Source organism: Amphiura filiformis, chromosome 12 (assembly GCF_039555335.1).
Source record: "Amphiura filiformis chromosome 12, Afil_fr2py, whole genome shotgun sequence".
Lineage (NCBI taxonomy): Eukaryota > Metazoa > Echinodermata > Ophiuroidea > Amphilepidida > Amphiuridae > Amphiura > Amphiura filiformis.
In genome coordinates this window covers 38,860,994-38,874,631 of record NC_092639.1, presented here as the reverse complement: position 1 = coordinate 38,874,631, position 13,638 = coordinate 38,860,994, and the positions used below count along the sequence as shown (strand labels likewise).

Sequence of the window (13,638 nt, the reverse complement as noted above, 5' to 3'; positions counted from 1 at the left end):
AGGTGTGAACTCATTCAAGATGTTCTTGGCATATAAAGGTATATTCCAGTTGAATGACACAGAGGTAAGAAACTGGGACAAAGTAAACAAACAAATAAACAAAACAAGAGACAAACAAGCAAGTAGACTTGACTGGTTTTGTTTAAATAGATATTTCATAAAGGCTCTGACTAAATGACCAATGATATGTTTTGCAATTTCAATTAACATATTTCCCCCAATCTGTCATAATATGCTTTATTGTATTTTGTCATTTTTTCATTCAATTTCCAGTTATATAAAGCCATGACTTGTCTGAAGGAAAACGGAGCATTAGCCCTGGTGCACGCAGAGAATGGAGACATTATCGATGAGGTAATTATATGGTACTTACTATTGAATTAAGCAGGCGAAACAATTGGAATTAAAAAATTTCACAAGTACTCGACAGTTAAATTTACTGTCATAACATAATTAAAAGGAGAAAAACAGGGAAAATTATCCAGTGCTTAAACCTGAGGTCCTGGGCTTGATATCCAGGTGGATTCACTTTTCCTGTTTCCTTTTAAAATATGTTAGCACAGCAAAACTGCTGAAACCTTAAGCTTGTCCCCTTATCATCAATAAAAGCAAATGCCTATAGCACCTTGTTATTAGGGCACACAAGCTAACACTTTGTTCAGATCACTTCTTAAGGTGTGCTCACACAGGTTTCTTGTTTTTTGTGTATTTCCAAAGTGATTATCATCAAAAGTCAGCCATGCTTTTTTATATCATCAGCTACCCTGGGAGGCTTAAAATTTTGTGACTGATTTTTTTCTCTCTCTCAAAACCTATACACGTTGATGCAAGTACATGTAGAAGAAAGGTCAAACTTTGTAGTTTGAATCTGTATTGTTGATTAGATAAAATGGTCCCTGTAGGCCCAAAGTGGTAAATTTGAAATTGAAATAGGAGTAAAAATACAATGAAATACATAAGAAAATAGACATCATAAAACTTCAGAACTTTAGAACCAAGTATACTAGACCTTTGGTGTTTTCGGTATATGATAGCCTAATTTTGTATAAGGTAATAATTATAGGAACTCAATTTTCAAAAATGCTTCCTTTGTCCCCATATGAGTGTGTCACAATGTGCATGTAAAATGAAGACATGGCTGTGAAATGAAAGATAAATAAAAAATGGTCCCTAGCTCGGATTGACTGTTATGTCAAAGACGATCCAAGGTAGAGATATTTTCCCACCAAATATTGCCCTTTTTATATACTTTTTTTTTCCGAATTGAGCAAATCTTGAGCAGGTATTGGTATGAATATGTATTTGTGAATTAAGTCTCAGATTTCATTGCACAAAAAAGTGAAAAATTGTCAATACAGTAGCTGCATACTGAATGTTCTATGTGTAACTGAACAGTGTAGAGCAGAATTTGTCAAATTTATGGCAGGCGTGCAGTTGCATATATTTTGAAGAATAAAATCACAAATTACATCAAAATATAGAATTGCAGATTCATCCGTAGTGGTATCTTTGAGATAGTTCCTCTAAAGCGTTTCCGGGAATGCAAAATAAACAAGTGAATGTTGGAAGTATATATATATAGTTAACTTATTTAGAAAAAATTTGAAATGATTTTCATTGAGAATCAAAAGTTAAAGTTACAATATGATTAAATAAATAATATCTTTTTTGCCCATGTCATATGCATCTGCAATTCTGCATGATCTGATTAACTAGACCAAAGTAGGTCAACTGGTTCATGCTGCTATCTATGTTTCAGAACCATGATCAAAATGATCACAACACAAGTCAGTGGGTTGCTAACAGGTGTGCAAACCAAGTGTGAACCAGTAACTAAGATATGGCAGTATTCACTATGATGACAAATTACCATCAGCTTTATGCTGTTGGAATTCCTAAGTTTGTGACATACATGGTTAAAGTTATAAACTTTTATATGTCCATTTTCTTATGTTTGTTTTTTTTTTTTGTACTATATTTTTGCCTATATCTCAATTTCATTATTACCAACTTGTCTGAATAACTATTTGAATATGTCATATGCATACGTAGCATTTAATCTTACATGTGTCATTTTTATTTTGTTACAGAACTGTAAGAAATTAATGGATTTGGGAATCACAGGTCCAGAGGGTCATTTACAAAGCAGACCAGAGGAGGTATGTGTATGCGTAGATAATTATATGTGTTATGTAGAGTGTGTTCCTACAAGGGTAGTGGATAAGGGTGGGGAGATGTAAAAAGATGTATAGGTGTGAGTAGACAGCAGCTAGGAGGATGCACAGTTTTATAAATACTTGTTTTCTGTTACTAGGATGTGTGATATGTTATGGGGCAATGTGTAGGCTAGGGAAAAGGAAGGCTCCACCTATAGGTACAGGTATGCTTCCCCCTCTTCCACTCAAATACATGTCCCAGAAGGCTCCCTGGACTTTGTTTTGGATTAGGAACTTTTAAGTTTATATTAAAATATCCAAGTCTGTACAATTTTACTTTGTTGTTACGGGCCCAAATTGAATGGAAGGGAAATTGTTTCTCAGCTGTATTTTTAAGAACAAACATAACTAAATATAAATCCACATGGGTGTTTGTACTTCTTGGCCAAATTAGTGGGAACAGACTTAAAGTAAGCATGGTAAGACATCTTTGCAATTTTGACACATCCCATTGGATTTTGAACAGAAGATGTACATACAGGTATACCTTAGGTATCCCCCAATATACTCATTAGAATTAGGTTCAAGTTCCATGTAGATAACAAGAGATAGAATAAATGTAACATTCTTCTGGAGGCTCAAATGTAAGTAAAATATTATATACCCATAAGCTTAAAGCCCCGTATATATAAAAAGAGCTAGAATAAATGTATCATTCTTGATGAGGCTCTGATAGTAAGTAAAATGTATACCCATAACAAATAAGCTCCATGTATATAGGAAGAGACAGAATAAATGTAACATTCTTGTGGAGGGTCTGATAGTGAGTAAAATATATACCCATAACAAATAAGCTTGAAGGTCGATATATATACAAAGACCTAAATGTAACATTCTTGCAGAGGCTCAGACATTAAGTGACAATATTAATTCACACTTCATAGGTATGATATTGCCTGAGGTGTATGGGGCATACCTGTGTGATGTGACTATAGGAGGTGCACTTTTTGGACAACCCTTTGTGGAAAAGTAACAGTTTATTAAACCCCATGGGCACTATTGCTTTTCTCTTGCAATCTCTGATTGGATAATAACATGAGATAATCATCTGAGTGACCAATCGAAATAGAGCTTTTAGATCTCTTAATACTTATAAGCTTAATTTCCTTCAGCCGTATAACTAATCTTACAATATGTCTGATTGGCTGAATGTGTGATATATGCCACTTTGTAACCAATCAAATTAGCTTATAGGGGCAGATAATGTGGTTGGTAGTGCTTATGGGGTTAAAGATATTTTTAGCATAAATACCTTGATATTTCGGCTGTAACCAACAGCCTTCATCACAAGTCCACTGATGTTGCTGTGGAAGCTTTGTCTGATGACCTGTTGACATTCAGTCTGATGAGGATGCAGTAAATGTTCAGTACTTCTAGTCATTGATCTAGGGCTGGGATTGCAGAATATTTACAGTACCCTGTAGATTACAGCCAAACTATCTAGGTTTTTATACAATGTTGAAAGCCTCTTTAAACATACTGATTGGAATATACTAGCACGTATGAACTTGCAAATAAGATATGTCAAAAACAGATTTGAATGAAGTTGTTTAATTCTGAGGCCCAGTCAACTAGATAAATAGACCCTCCCTCGGGTCCGTGGAGAACGACTGGTAATGTAGATTACATAGCATTAAAAATCAACCCAATACACGGACCCTCCCAGTCTGTAGGCAATTTGACTTCCAGCTCCCACAAACTGCTGGAAGTTCACTTTTACGGATTTGGAGTCACGCAATCTTTCTATATACCACGCCCATGTTTTCACTACATTAACGCTTGTGTCAGCGACTAAACAACGATATTGTATCCGACCAATCAACGCAGCTTGGCAGCGCGGGATATTTGAAAAGGCTTCGTGTAGCTAAATAATGTGCAAACATTTGCAAACCGCACGCGATAATGTACATAATATGGACAATAGGCCTAAGTCCGAGTCGAGTGGTTGCCTTTTATTATTGCGCTGCACCATGGGTCTATCAGACGCTGCGTGCCACTTGAGCTCAATACCTCTCAGTTGTTGACAAGTGTCCCATCCGATCTTGCGTCACATCCCGCGGCATAGCTTTGTGCTACCATATTTGAATTGAAACTGGGGCGGGCTTTCGTAATTGACATCGGAATCACCGTGCTTCGTTGAACGAATATTTGGAAGTGAGATCTCTAACAGATTGGACCAGTCTCGAATCAGCGCCAATGGACTTTCGCGTTCACTTATAATACGAGTATATTTCTATATTGCTGCATGGTTGACTGTGGTGGGTGTAATTAGTGGCGTCGATTTGTGGATGAAGAGGAATGGGTTTTGGCATTGAAGAAAATAAGGGGGGGGAGTTGGCATTTTTGTTTTAAGGCATTACGTAATTATTTATTGTTACATTATCCAGAGATGGAACCGAACCGAGACTGGGGGCCAGTCTACTAGATAAAATGACAGCTTCATGCACCCTTTGGTGTATGGCAAGCCAAATGGGTAGAAATAAATTTTGTTTGGTGTATGGCAAGCCAAATGGGTAGAAATAGATTTGGTTTGGTGTATGGCAAGCCAAATGGGTAGAAATAGATTTGGTTTGAAGAATAACATTTGAAAGAGTTACTGCAAATTGAAACATAATGGTCTCGTTTTATTATTGCACAAAGTCAGTCCATAAGTAATGATCTTGTGTCTATTTGCCTACAAAATAATGAAAACTGATTATCCTATAGGGGAAAAGGGTAGATGAGCTTCTTGAATTACTCTCTTCATAGTTGCACATTAAACTAGCAGTAAACATGCAACTGTATAATGTGGAATGAATGAGCCGGCCCCTTAATTAATATTAATATTAATAATAAACACCTCAGTTTACTTTAAGTCTGTGTGTCATAAATGTAGTGTCTAGTAATATCTGCATTTCTCAAAACTTGGGCACATTCATTTCATGATTATGAAATTTTTAATTGATAATGTCTAGTAATATTCTCTTGGTCGGGCTGACGTCACAAAGGGGAAATAGCCTTGTAAAACCAGTGTGCGCATGTGCAGTTCCCCTTTCTCGAGCTGGTTGCTATGCGCGAGCTTGTGCAAAGGGGACGGAGGGGACAATGTTCCCGGATGTCCGACCGAGTGAATCTCCATTGCTCAAAACTTACATTCAATTTCATGATTTCTTTAGAAGTTTGTATTTGATGTTGGATTATTTTTTTGTTTCACATTTTTATTTCTGTTATATATCTTCTTTCAACATCACATCATCTATTCTGTTACTTCTCATCTTCTTTCACTGTTGCATGACCTTTACCCTTTGACCTCTCAAAGATTGAAGCTGAAGCCACACAACGAGCAATAGTAATAGCCAACCAAGTGAACTGCCCCCTCTATGTTGTACATGTGATGAGTAAATCAGCAGCCGATTGCATATCTGTTGCACGGAAAGAAGGTACTATATTCATCAAAATATGAAGTGATGACCTTTGACCTTTGTATCTAAAAATGATGTTGAAGCTACAGGAAGGTACAGTAGCAGGAAAAGCTTTTTAATAAAAAGTCAAATTAATCTGACTGATTTGTCAGTGTGTGTATGCAGCAACATTTTGGAAATCACTGAAATCAGTTTTTGCTTCCTCAACATCAATTTAGACGGCACTGGTCGAAGGTTTTGAATAGTAACCAAAACTGTTTTGATCTCATCTGTTAATCTCAAATATTCTTGCTGTGCTGATGTTAACATTGAAAAACATTTTCTATAAAAGTAGTGATGATTAGAAGTATACTGACTGAATTCATGCAGTTTAGTGCTATCTGTGTGTTTCTTGAGTTCACATTGATAACATAACCCAGTAACATATAATTGCCTGGTATATTTAGCTTGTAGAGTGATGACCATACTTAAGCCCATATCCTGTCCCAAATCCTAACCACAACCTTAACATTTGCTCTAATCTTAAACATCATCCTTCTTCCAACGCTCAAGCCGAGACTGGAATAAACTAGAAAAGGATCCAGCAGACTTCAGATCTCTTGATGCCTTCAAGTTGGCATTAAGGGACTCCACCAAGTAGCCAGCATCCAATTATTTTATCGCACATCACTGTACATATTGAATTGCACCTGATTTTGCTGACTACTCTTTGATTGAGCTACTAAGCGTGCACCCATCCATGAGTACGATATTATTCAGGATTCTGAAGTTGGTACTACTAAGGAAGAAGAAGAAGAAGACAATAACCCTAGCCTTTGCTCCAACACTTCCATTAGCCTTATCCTAACCCTAACTCTTACCCTAACTCTTACCCTAACCTTTATCCTTGCCCTAACCCTTTTTCTCAAATCCTAACCCTAACCCGAACCCTGACCTTGTCCTTACCTTAACCATACCTTTACTCTCAGTCTTACCCTTTCCCTAACACCACCCTTACCCTCACCCTATCTTTACCCCTAACCCTAACCCTTACCCTAACTTCATTCTTACCATTACCCAAACCCAACCTTAACCTTTACCATAACCCTTACTAAAGTTAGTTCGGCTTATGCGTTGCATAATGTGTGACTAGCGCACGCTTATGTGAATTAATGTGAGCGTGAGTTGGGACTTTATTGACGTACGCAGTAACAAAAGCCGAATAATTTCTGCTTGTGTAAACCGAACAAACTTTACCCTACTATCCTTCATCCATACCCATACCTTCATCCTTAATACCTTACCTTAACATGCTTCTTACCTGCAACAAAATCCCAACCTGTAATCCCACCATCTGTAAGGCAAACAATGTGATAGAAAACCTTCAAATTTCAATTCAGTACCTGTATTTAACCATCAAAATTTGCTTCCAAAGCCTTGTGCAAGAACATTGACTACTAACATATATGAGATCAAGATAGTTTAATGTAAACTATAAGTTAAACAATTATTTTAACCTAAAACCTTTTTTATTTTTTGAAACTATTTTTCCTACCAATGCTTTACATTTCCATCCTACCATGGTCAGGTTGAAGTTGAAGCCGTAAACCGTGCTATCTGTATCGCTAACCAGACAAACTGTCCGGTGTACATTGCCAAAGTCATGAGCAAATCGTCTGGTGATGCGATTGCTAGTGCACGTAGACAGGGTAAATTTGGATGTTGCCATGCATGACTGTACTCAATGTTACTTAGTTTTTTTGTGATGATAGTGATTTTGTGAGATGTATGTATGTAAATGCTCTTATGCATTGTGACAAGTGTATAGAAGGTGAATGCAAAGCTTTACTTACACTTGATCGTTTTATGATAGCGATGTATCACTTTTGAAAAGCGATGAGAAATTTCTTTCAAAATGGATGCATAGTACATCGTTTTGATATGCTTACTGTGTCAAACCTGAGCTTGTTGCACTTGCAGATGATATCTTTTTTGCAAATCGATTAAAATATATAAAATATCTCAAAATTCAAACAATCACCTTCAATCAAGATTTGAACCAAAAAGCTAAGTAAAATCCAAAACAATTCTATTTTTGGACTACAAATACACAATTTTGTGCAAATTGCAGGATTTTTGGATTACACAGACAATTTTATTCATGATTTTCAGGTCTGGCAGGTTTGTTACTTTTGCTCTCCAGGAAAAAGAATTGTGATGCCAAACTGCCACCACTGTGTATGATGACACACAATCAGTTTATACTACAAAGTATTGCAATGTGAATTTACAAACATATCGGATATGTGCAGCATATTACAATTTTGTTCACAATACTGTTATTTGGCACTGGATGACTTGTCATGCACCAGTCATTGTCCATTGCAACATATTCAGTTGCAGGTAGAATATGAAGTCAGAAAGAGAGGTTGTTGAGCTCAAATATTGCTATCTATCTCTCACAATTGAAGAGGTCTTGTGGTTCTTGGGTTGATAGTGGGTCAAGTGAGCTTAGTTTTTTACTGGTCACAAGCTGGTCTGTTAGCAGCATTGGAATGAACCAGAATATCAAAACTACAAACAAAATCTGATCTATACTGCAGAAAGTACCTTGCAAACACAAAAATGTTATAAACATGTTTTGGGTTTTGTTCAAAATGTTATATAAGGGTCATGAAAATGGTTTTTTTAATTGTATGAAAAAACACTATTGTTTTGCAAATGTTTTTGAAAAAATATGTTATCAATAATAAAATTTATATTAAAATGTTTTGCCTTATAACCCAACATTTAAATATTTTGTGTAAAACATTTTGTGTGTGCTTGCATGGCAGGAAAAAGAAAGACATCAACACATATCTTTATGATTTCATTTCATTATACCTTTGTTACGCCTAGTGCGGTAACAGCTACACAGTTGTCATCATGAATTCATTTAATACAACTGTATATACGGCATGTCTGCATCTTGATTAAGTATTATATATCTGTAGTATATGAATTAGTAACCGTCGCATGACCCGGCAATTCATGAATTGATTACAGTATCGTGTGTCTGCAGATAGCTGTGTAAAAAAAGAAAGGATTATTGTGATTGATGTGCTAAGCTTTGTCTTGTAGTAGTTGAGATCAGTAAGTGAATGATGGATTGTTTTTGTGCCAACTACTACTATTCAGGAAATTAGTGTGTCTTTACCGTATATTCTTCAATAAACGCCCCTTAGGGTAACACTTTTGAGTGTTTATTAGAAATGAATTTCTAAAAAAAATTTCAACAAAATTAGATCTACCGCTGGGTAGGTTTTTCACAGAAAAGCCTTAGAAATTTGTCTTATGTTTTGAAAAATTGTTTAAAAACAAGAATGATTTAACCAAAAAATCCTTAGACATGGGTCCATATGTTCTGAAAAAATTACCCTAAAATAGCAAAATTAAGCCACATGACTTTCTGAGTAAAAAACAGATTCATTTGTGCAGCATGTCCCTGTATACATCAACATACAGAACTGCATACCATATACTTTGATCAGCTCGTAATCGGCGGGCCTTATAACATCGCGGATTAATATCAAAATATTTTATCAAAATATTATGTTTTGAGAATTGTCTTGTGACATCTCGCCAGAAGCATCAGGAATTATTGATTCAAGTCCTATACTTCATCTACTTTCATTAACACACAAAATATAGACCAGACGGGTCAACTAATAGCACTAACGTGGGTCTACTTTTCGGCATAGTGGTAAAAGCCTAACATTTCCCGCCTATTACGAGCTGATCAAACTATAGCTAAGTTATTGCAAGCAATTGAAGTATAACTTATGGAAATGGAAATCTGATTCCTAATTCTGTTGGTAAATTGTGCTTTATAAGTCCAATGATTTACTCACGTTTTTAGACTTTTCATCTTCCAATTGGAAGACTTCATCAGTAACACTCCTACTCTCATCTCCAGAGTGTACAGTTCATATACATGGTTGCTAATTGTTTACATGACTTGTTTGCAGGTAAGGTTGTATTTGGGGAGCCTATTGCTGCTGGCCTAGGTACTGATGGTACACATTACTTCAACAATGACTGGTGTCATGCTGCAGCTCATGTCATGGGACCACCTCTTCGTCCTGACCCCACCACACCTGGTTATCTCATGGATCTGCTGGCTAAGTAAGTGTGAATTGCAATGACATGTCATATGGCAATTTACTGAGACATTTATTTATCTATTTATAAAAGATGTCATAGACCCACAGAATTTAAGAGAAGGAGAACCAGGACTCCCTATACCGCCACGTACAATCGCGCCGTCAGCTATGGGGAGAAAATTGGAGGTATTCGGGTCCTTGCCGACGGTGCGCGGAGACGAACGAAAACGATGCTGCATCTCATCTGAAGCGTCTTGCACTCGCGTGCAGGTCACAGCAAGTGCGTCTCTTAAATGCGCCCTTCATTCATATCGTGCTCGCATGACAACGAATGCCTCAAGTGCATTCCGAGGGAAACCGAATATCCCCAATTTTTGCTCCATGCCTGTATCAAGATGGCGGTCGAGTCCCGATTCTCTGTCTTTAATTCTGTGCATAGACCTCAAAGACTAGAGATTTTAACCACCACACCAAGCTCTCCTCCTCCTTTAGGACATTCACAATGGTATACCATATGGTCTGATGATCAATGTATCAAAGTGTATCTAAGTGTTAATTGTGCAAAGATTACTCCCAATTCCAGAAAAATACAGTACTAATTTTTTGGATTAAAAAATATTATCCTGTTTTGCCAAATGAAACATGGCTATAGCCTAATCTTTTATTAGTTTTAACTGACAATGACAGTCAAATTTTAATATTTTTGCAATTTGAGGAAGAATGGACCAAAAACATGCAACTTTGCATCACAAAATTCTCAGACTTGGCACAAGTTTAAACATTCAAAATCTTGAGTATAGGCTAAGAATTAGCTCAAAATGTAGATATTTTACATTATTTTTGATAATTGGTTATGAAAAAGATCAGAAAATATGTTTTCCAAAAATTAGAACGCATAACTAGAAATTAGTCTTTGTACAAGTCTTTCAGCTTGATTGTCACAGGATATGGAAAGCACCCTAAAAACGCTTGTTTTTGGCCCTTATTTGCAAATATTGACCAAAAATTAAAATGTGACCTTCATTGCCAGTTAGAACTTAATAAAGGATTAGGATTTAGCTATGTTTCATTTGGCAAAACAGGATGATATTTTTTAATCCAAAAAAAAAAAAGATGTATTTTTCTGCAATAGGGAGTAATTGCTATGACATGTCATCAGGCAATTAACTTTAACTTTTAATTTATTTATGGCCTCTTTACAGAGAGTAGCATTGATCAGTGACAAAGAATTGCTTTCCTTATAGGCCCTATTTTGGATGAAACCAAGACAGATTGGGCTATTCCAGTTGAAATCCATACAGATACACCCCCTATGGAAGACATGACTTTAATCTCCCACACAGGGAGTGTGAATTTCAATTGGGGGCTACCTGAATGGGTGACTCCATTCGAAATTCACAACACTCTGTGTGTGAGATTAAGGTCATGTCTTTCATAGGGGGTGTATGGATTTCAACTGGAATAGCCCATTTTGCAGGAATAAAGATCCAATATTTGGGCAGCTATTATGGATTTGTATTTGGGCAGCTATTATGGATTTTACATTAAAGTTGTATTGACGGGGCACTAGCATCTTAACTTTGTATTTCCCGGTGTTTTTTTACAGCAATGATCTTCAGCTGACAGGCACAGACAACTGTACTTTCACAAAAGACCAGAAAGCTATGGGCAAAGATAACTTCACAAAGATCCCCAATGGTGTCAATGGAGTAGAAGACAGGATGTCAGTCATCTGGGAGAAAGGAGTGGTAAGACTTGGTGATACATCAGTGTTGCATTGGGTTATTCCTGTTGAAACCCATATACCCCCTATGGAAGACACAATCTTAATCCCCCACACAGGGGTGTAGATTTCAAAATGGGAGTCTCCCATTCAAGTAACTCCATTTAAAATTCACAATTATTGTTTGGAAGATGTTAAATTCATGTCTTCCATAGGTGTGTGGATTTCAACTGGAATTGCCCTTTGGTATTGAAACAGGATCCTTCTGACATAGAACACAAATGGGAGACATTTATATAGTGTTTCCACCATCTCTCTTCTCTTTTCCTGGGACTGAATATAGTCCAACTAAGAGAGGTGGGCTACCTTTATTTGTGGGAACATTCTTTCTTTCTCATTTGATTACCAACATGCACATATATGCGTAAAGACATACACACCAAAGTACTTGTATGCCCCAACAATAAAGTCCCATATGAACAAGTATGATCAGATCAATTTTGATGAGAATGAGTTTCTGATTCCCACAGTAAACAAGCTGGGATCTAAAGCTGGGATCCTTATCAGTCTAGCTGTCCCTGAATCACACTCATTTTGACTCTATTAAAAGTACAATTTACTCTTTTCTGGTTAGTTTAGACATTGGATTCTCAATAAGTTGACTGGAATAGATGTAATAATGAAGTTTGTCAATAGTGTTAGCAGTTGACAGCATGGGATGATAACATATCCATCATTTTGTAATGGCAAATGAGGTGAAGCAAATGGAATACAAGCTATTCCAGTTGAAATCCTTACACCCCCTATGGAAGACATGGCCTTAATCTTCCACACAAGGGAGTGTAAATTTCAAATGGTGTTACCCGAATGGGTGACTCCATTTGAAATTTACACCCCCTGTGTGGGAGATTAGGGTCATGTCTTCCATAGGGGGTGTATGAATCACCCATTTAGGTAACCCCATTCACACTCCCTGTGTGGGAGATTAAAGTCATGTCTTCCATAGGGGGTGTATGAATTTCAACAGGAATAGCCCAATGGTGCACAAAGTTGGCAGGTGTAGCTAAGTGTGTCGACAAGTGAGAGGTCTGGGGTTCAAGTCCCCACACAGGCAAGTATGTCCGGAGTGTTTACTCTGGTATATCTGCCTGTGCAAGTCATGTTTCCATTTGCAAATTCATGTTTAATTGTGCTAGTGGGCAAAATTCTTCTTTCCCCTGTGTCTGATAGTTCATTTTCGATACCCTGAATACCGGTATCAGTATCTAACAAATATTTTTGTAATTAATTGTTTCAGCACTCGGGTAAGCTTGATCCATGTCGGTTTGTAGCGGTCACCAGTACAAATGCTGCCAAGATCTTCAACTTCTATCCTCGCAAGGTAATATGCTCAATTGTGTTTTATGTGTTCAAATTAATTTTTTGCAATTACATCTGTAAATTTAAATAAGAGCACTTATGCCATAAAAATTTCTATGGCGACAGCTCTCTATTCCGAAGGTTCCCTAGTCCGAAGGCTCCTTGGTCCGAAGGTTATATCATTCGCTAGTCTGAATTCTGAAAAAGGTTCGCTAGTCCGAATATCGGGTTCCCGGGGGGATCACTCGCTTACCAAAGTAGTATGCAATGCATGCTCGTCCCAGCACCTCAAAAATGGACCCTAAATGGCGTAATCAGTGTAGAAAAATTTCACCCCTTATTGGCGTAAGTCTCTGAAAATCTTACCCCTAAAATATGGCATAATTCGGTTAAGAAACTAAAATGGTCCCCTAAATGGCGTAAACTCTAAAACAAACCCATGGAAATTGAAAAAATATACCCTAAACGTCGAAACTTTACCTGAAAAGCACCCTTTTTTCTTAAAACGTCGACGCCGCCACAAGGCCAATAATCGACGTTTTGGGGGACGAGCATGCGTACCACTTTGGTAAGTGAGTGACCCCCCCGGGATCGGGTTCTCTAGTCAGTGGGTTTGATAGTCCGAATAAATAAATAAGGTTCTCTAGTCTGAATATAGAAAAAGGCTCGCTAATCCTAAACCCTAACCCTAACATGGATTAGAGAACTTAATTTGGTTTTTCAGACTAGCGACCCTTTGGACTAGAGAACCTTCGGACTAGCGACCCTTCGGATTAGAGAGAAGTCACGACAAGTTTGATATGTGTAGACCAAGAGTT

The 13,638-nt window shown here is 37.1% G+C and overlaps 1 protein-coding gene across 4 annotated transcripts in view; it reads left to right on the top strand.

The window, feature by feature from the left end:
• The window catches only part of LOC140166172 (dihydropyrimidinase-like), a 125,523-nt gene that overhangs the window by 107,592 nt on the left and 4,293 nt on the right, over nt 1-13,638 (top strand). For 3 of the 4 annotated variants that reach the window (XM_072189572.1, XM_072189569.1, XM_072189571.1), the window contains 7 exons: nt 3-64; nt 274-354; nt 2,091-2,159; nt 5,515-5,635; nt 9,604-9,760; nt 11,345-11,486; nt 12,759-12,842. In XM_072189572.1, coding sequence (XP_072045673.1) covers nt 3-64; nt 274-354; nt 2,091-2,159; nt 5,515-5,635; nt 9,604-9,760; nt 11,345-11,486; nt 12,759-12,842 — 716 coding nt within the window. Of the gene's footprint in view, nt 1-2; nt 65-273; nt 355-2,090; nt 2,160-5,514; nt 5,636-7,184; nt 7,306-9,603; nt 9,761-11,344; nt 11,487-12,758; nt 12,843-13,638 lie in introns of all 4 variants that reach the window. The other variant, XM_072189570.1, reaches the window with a different exon arrangement.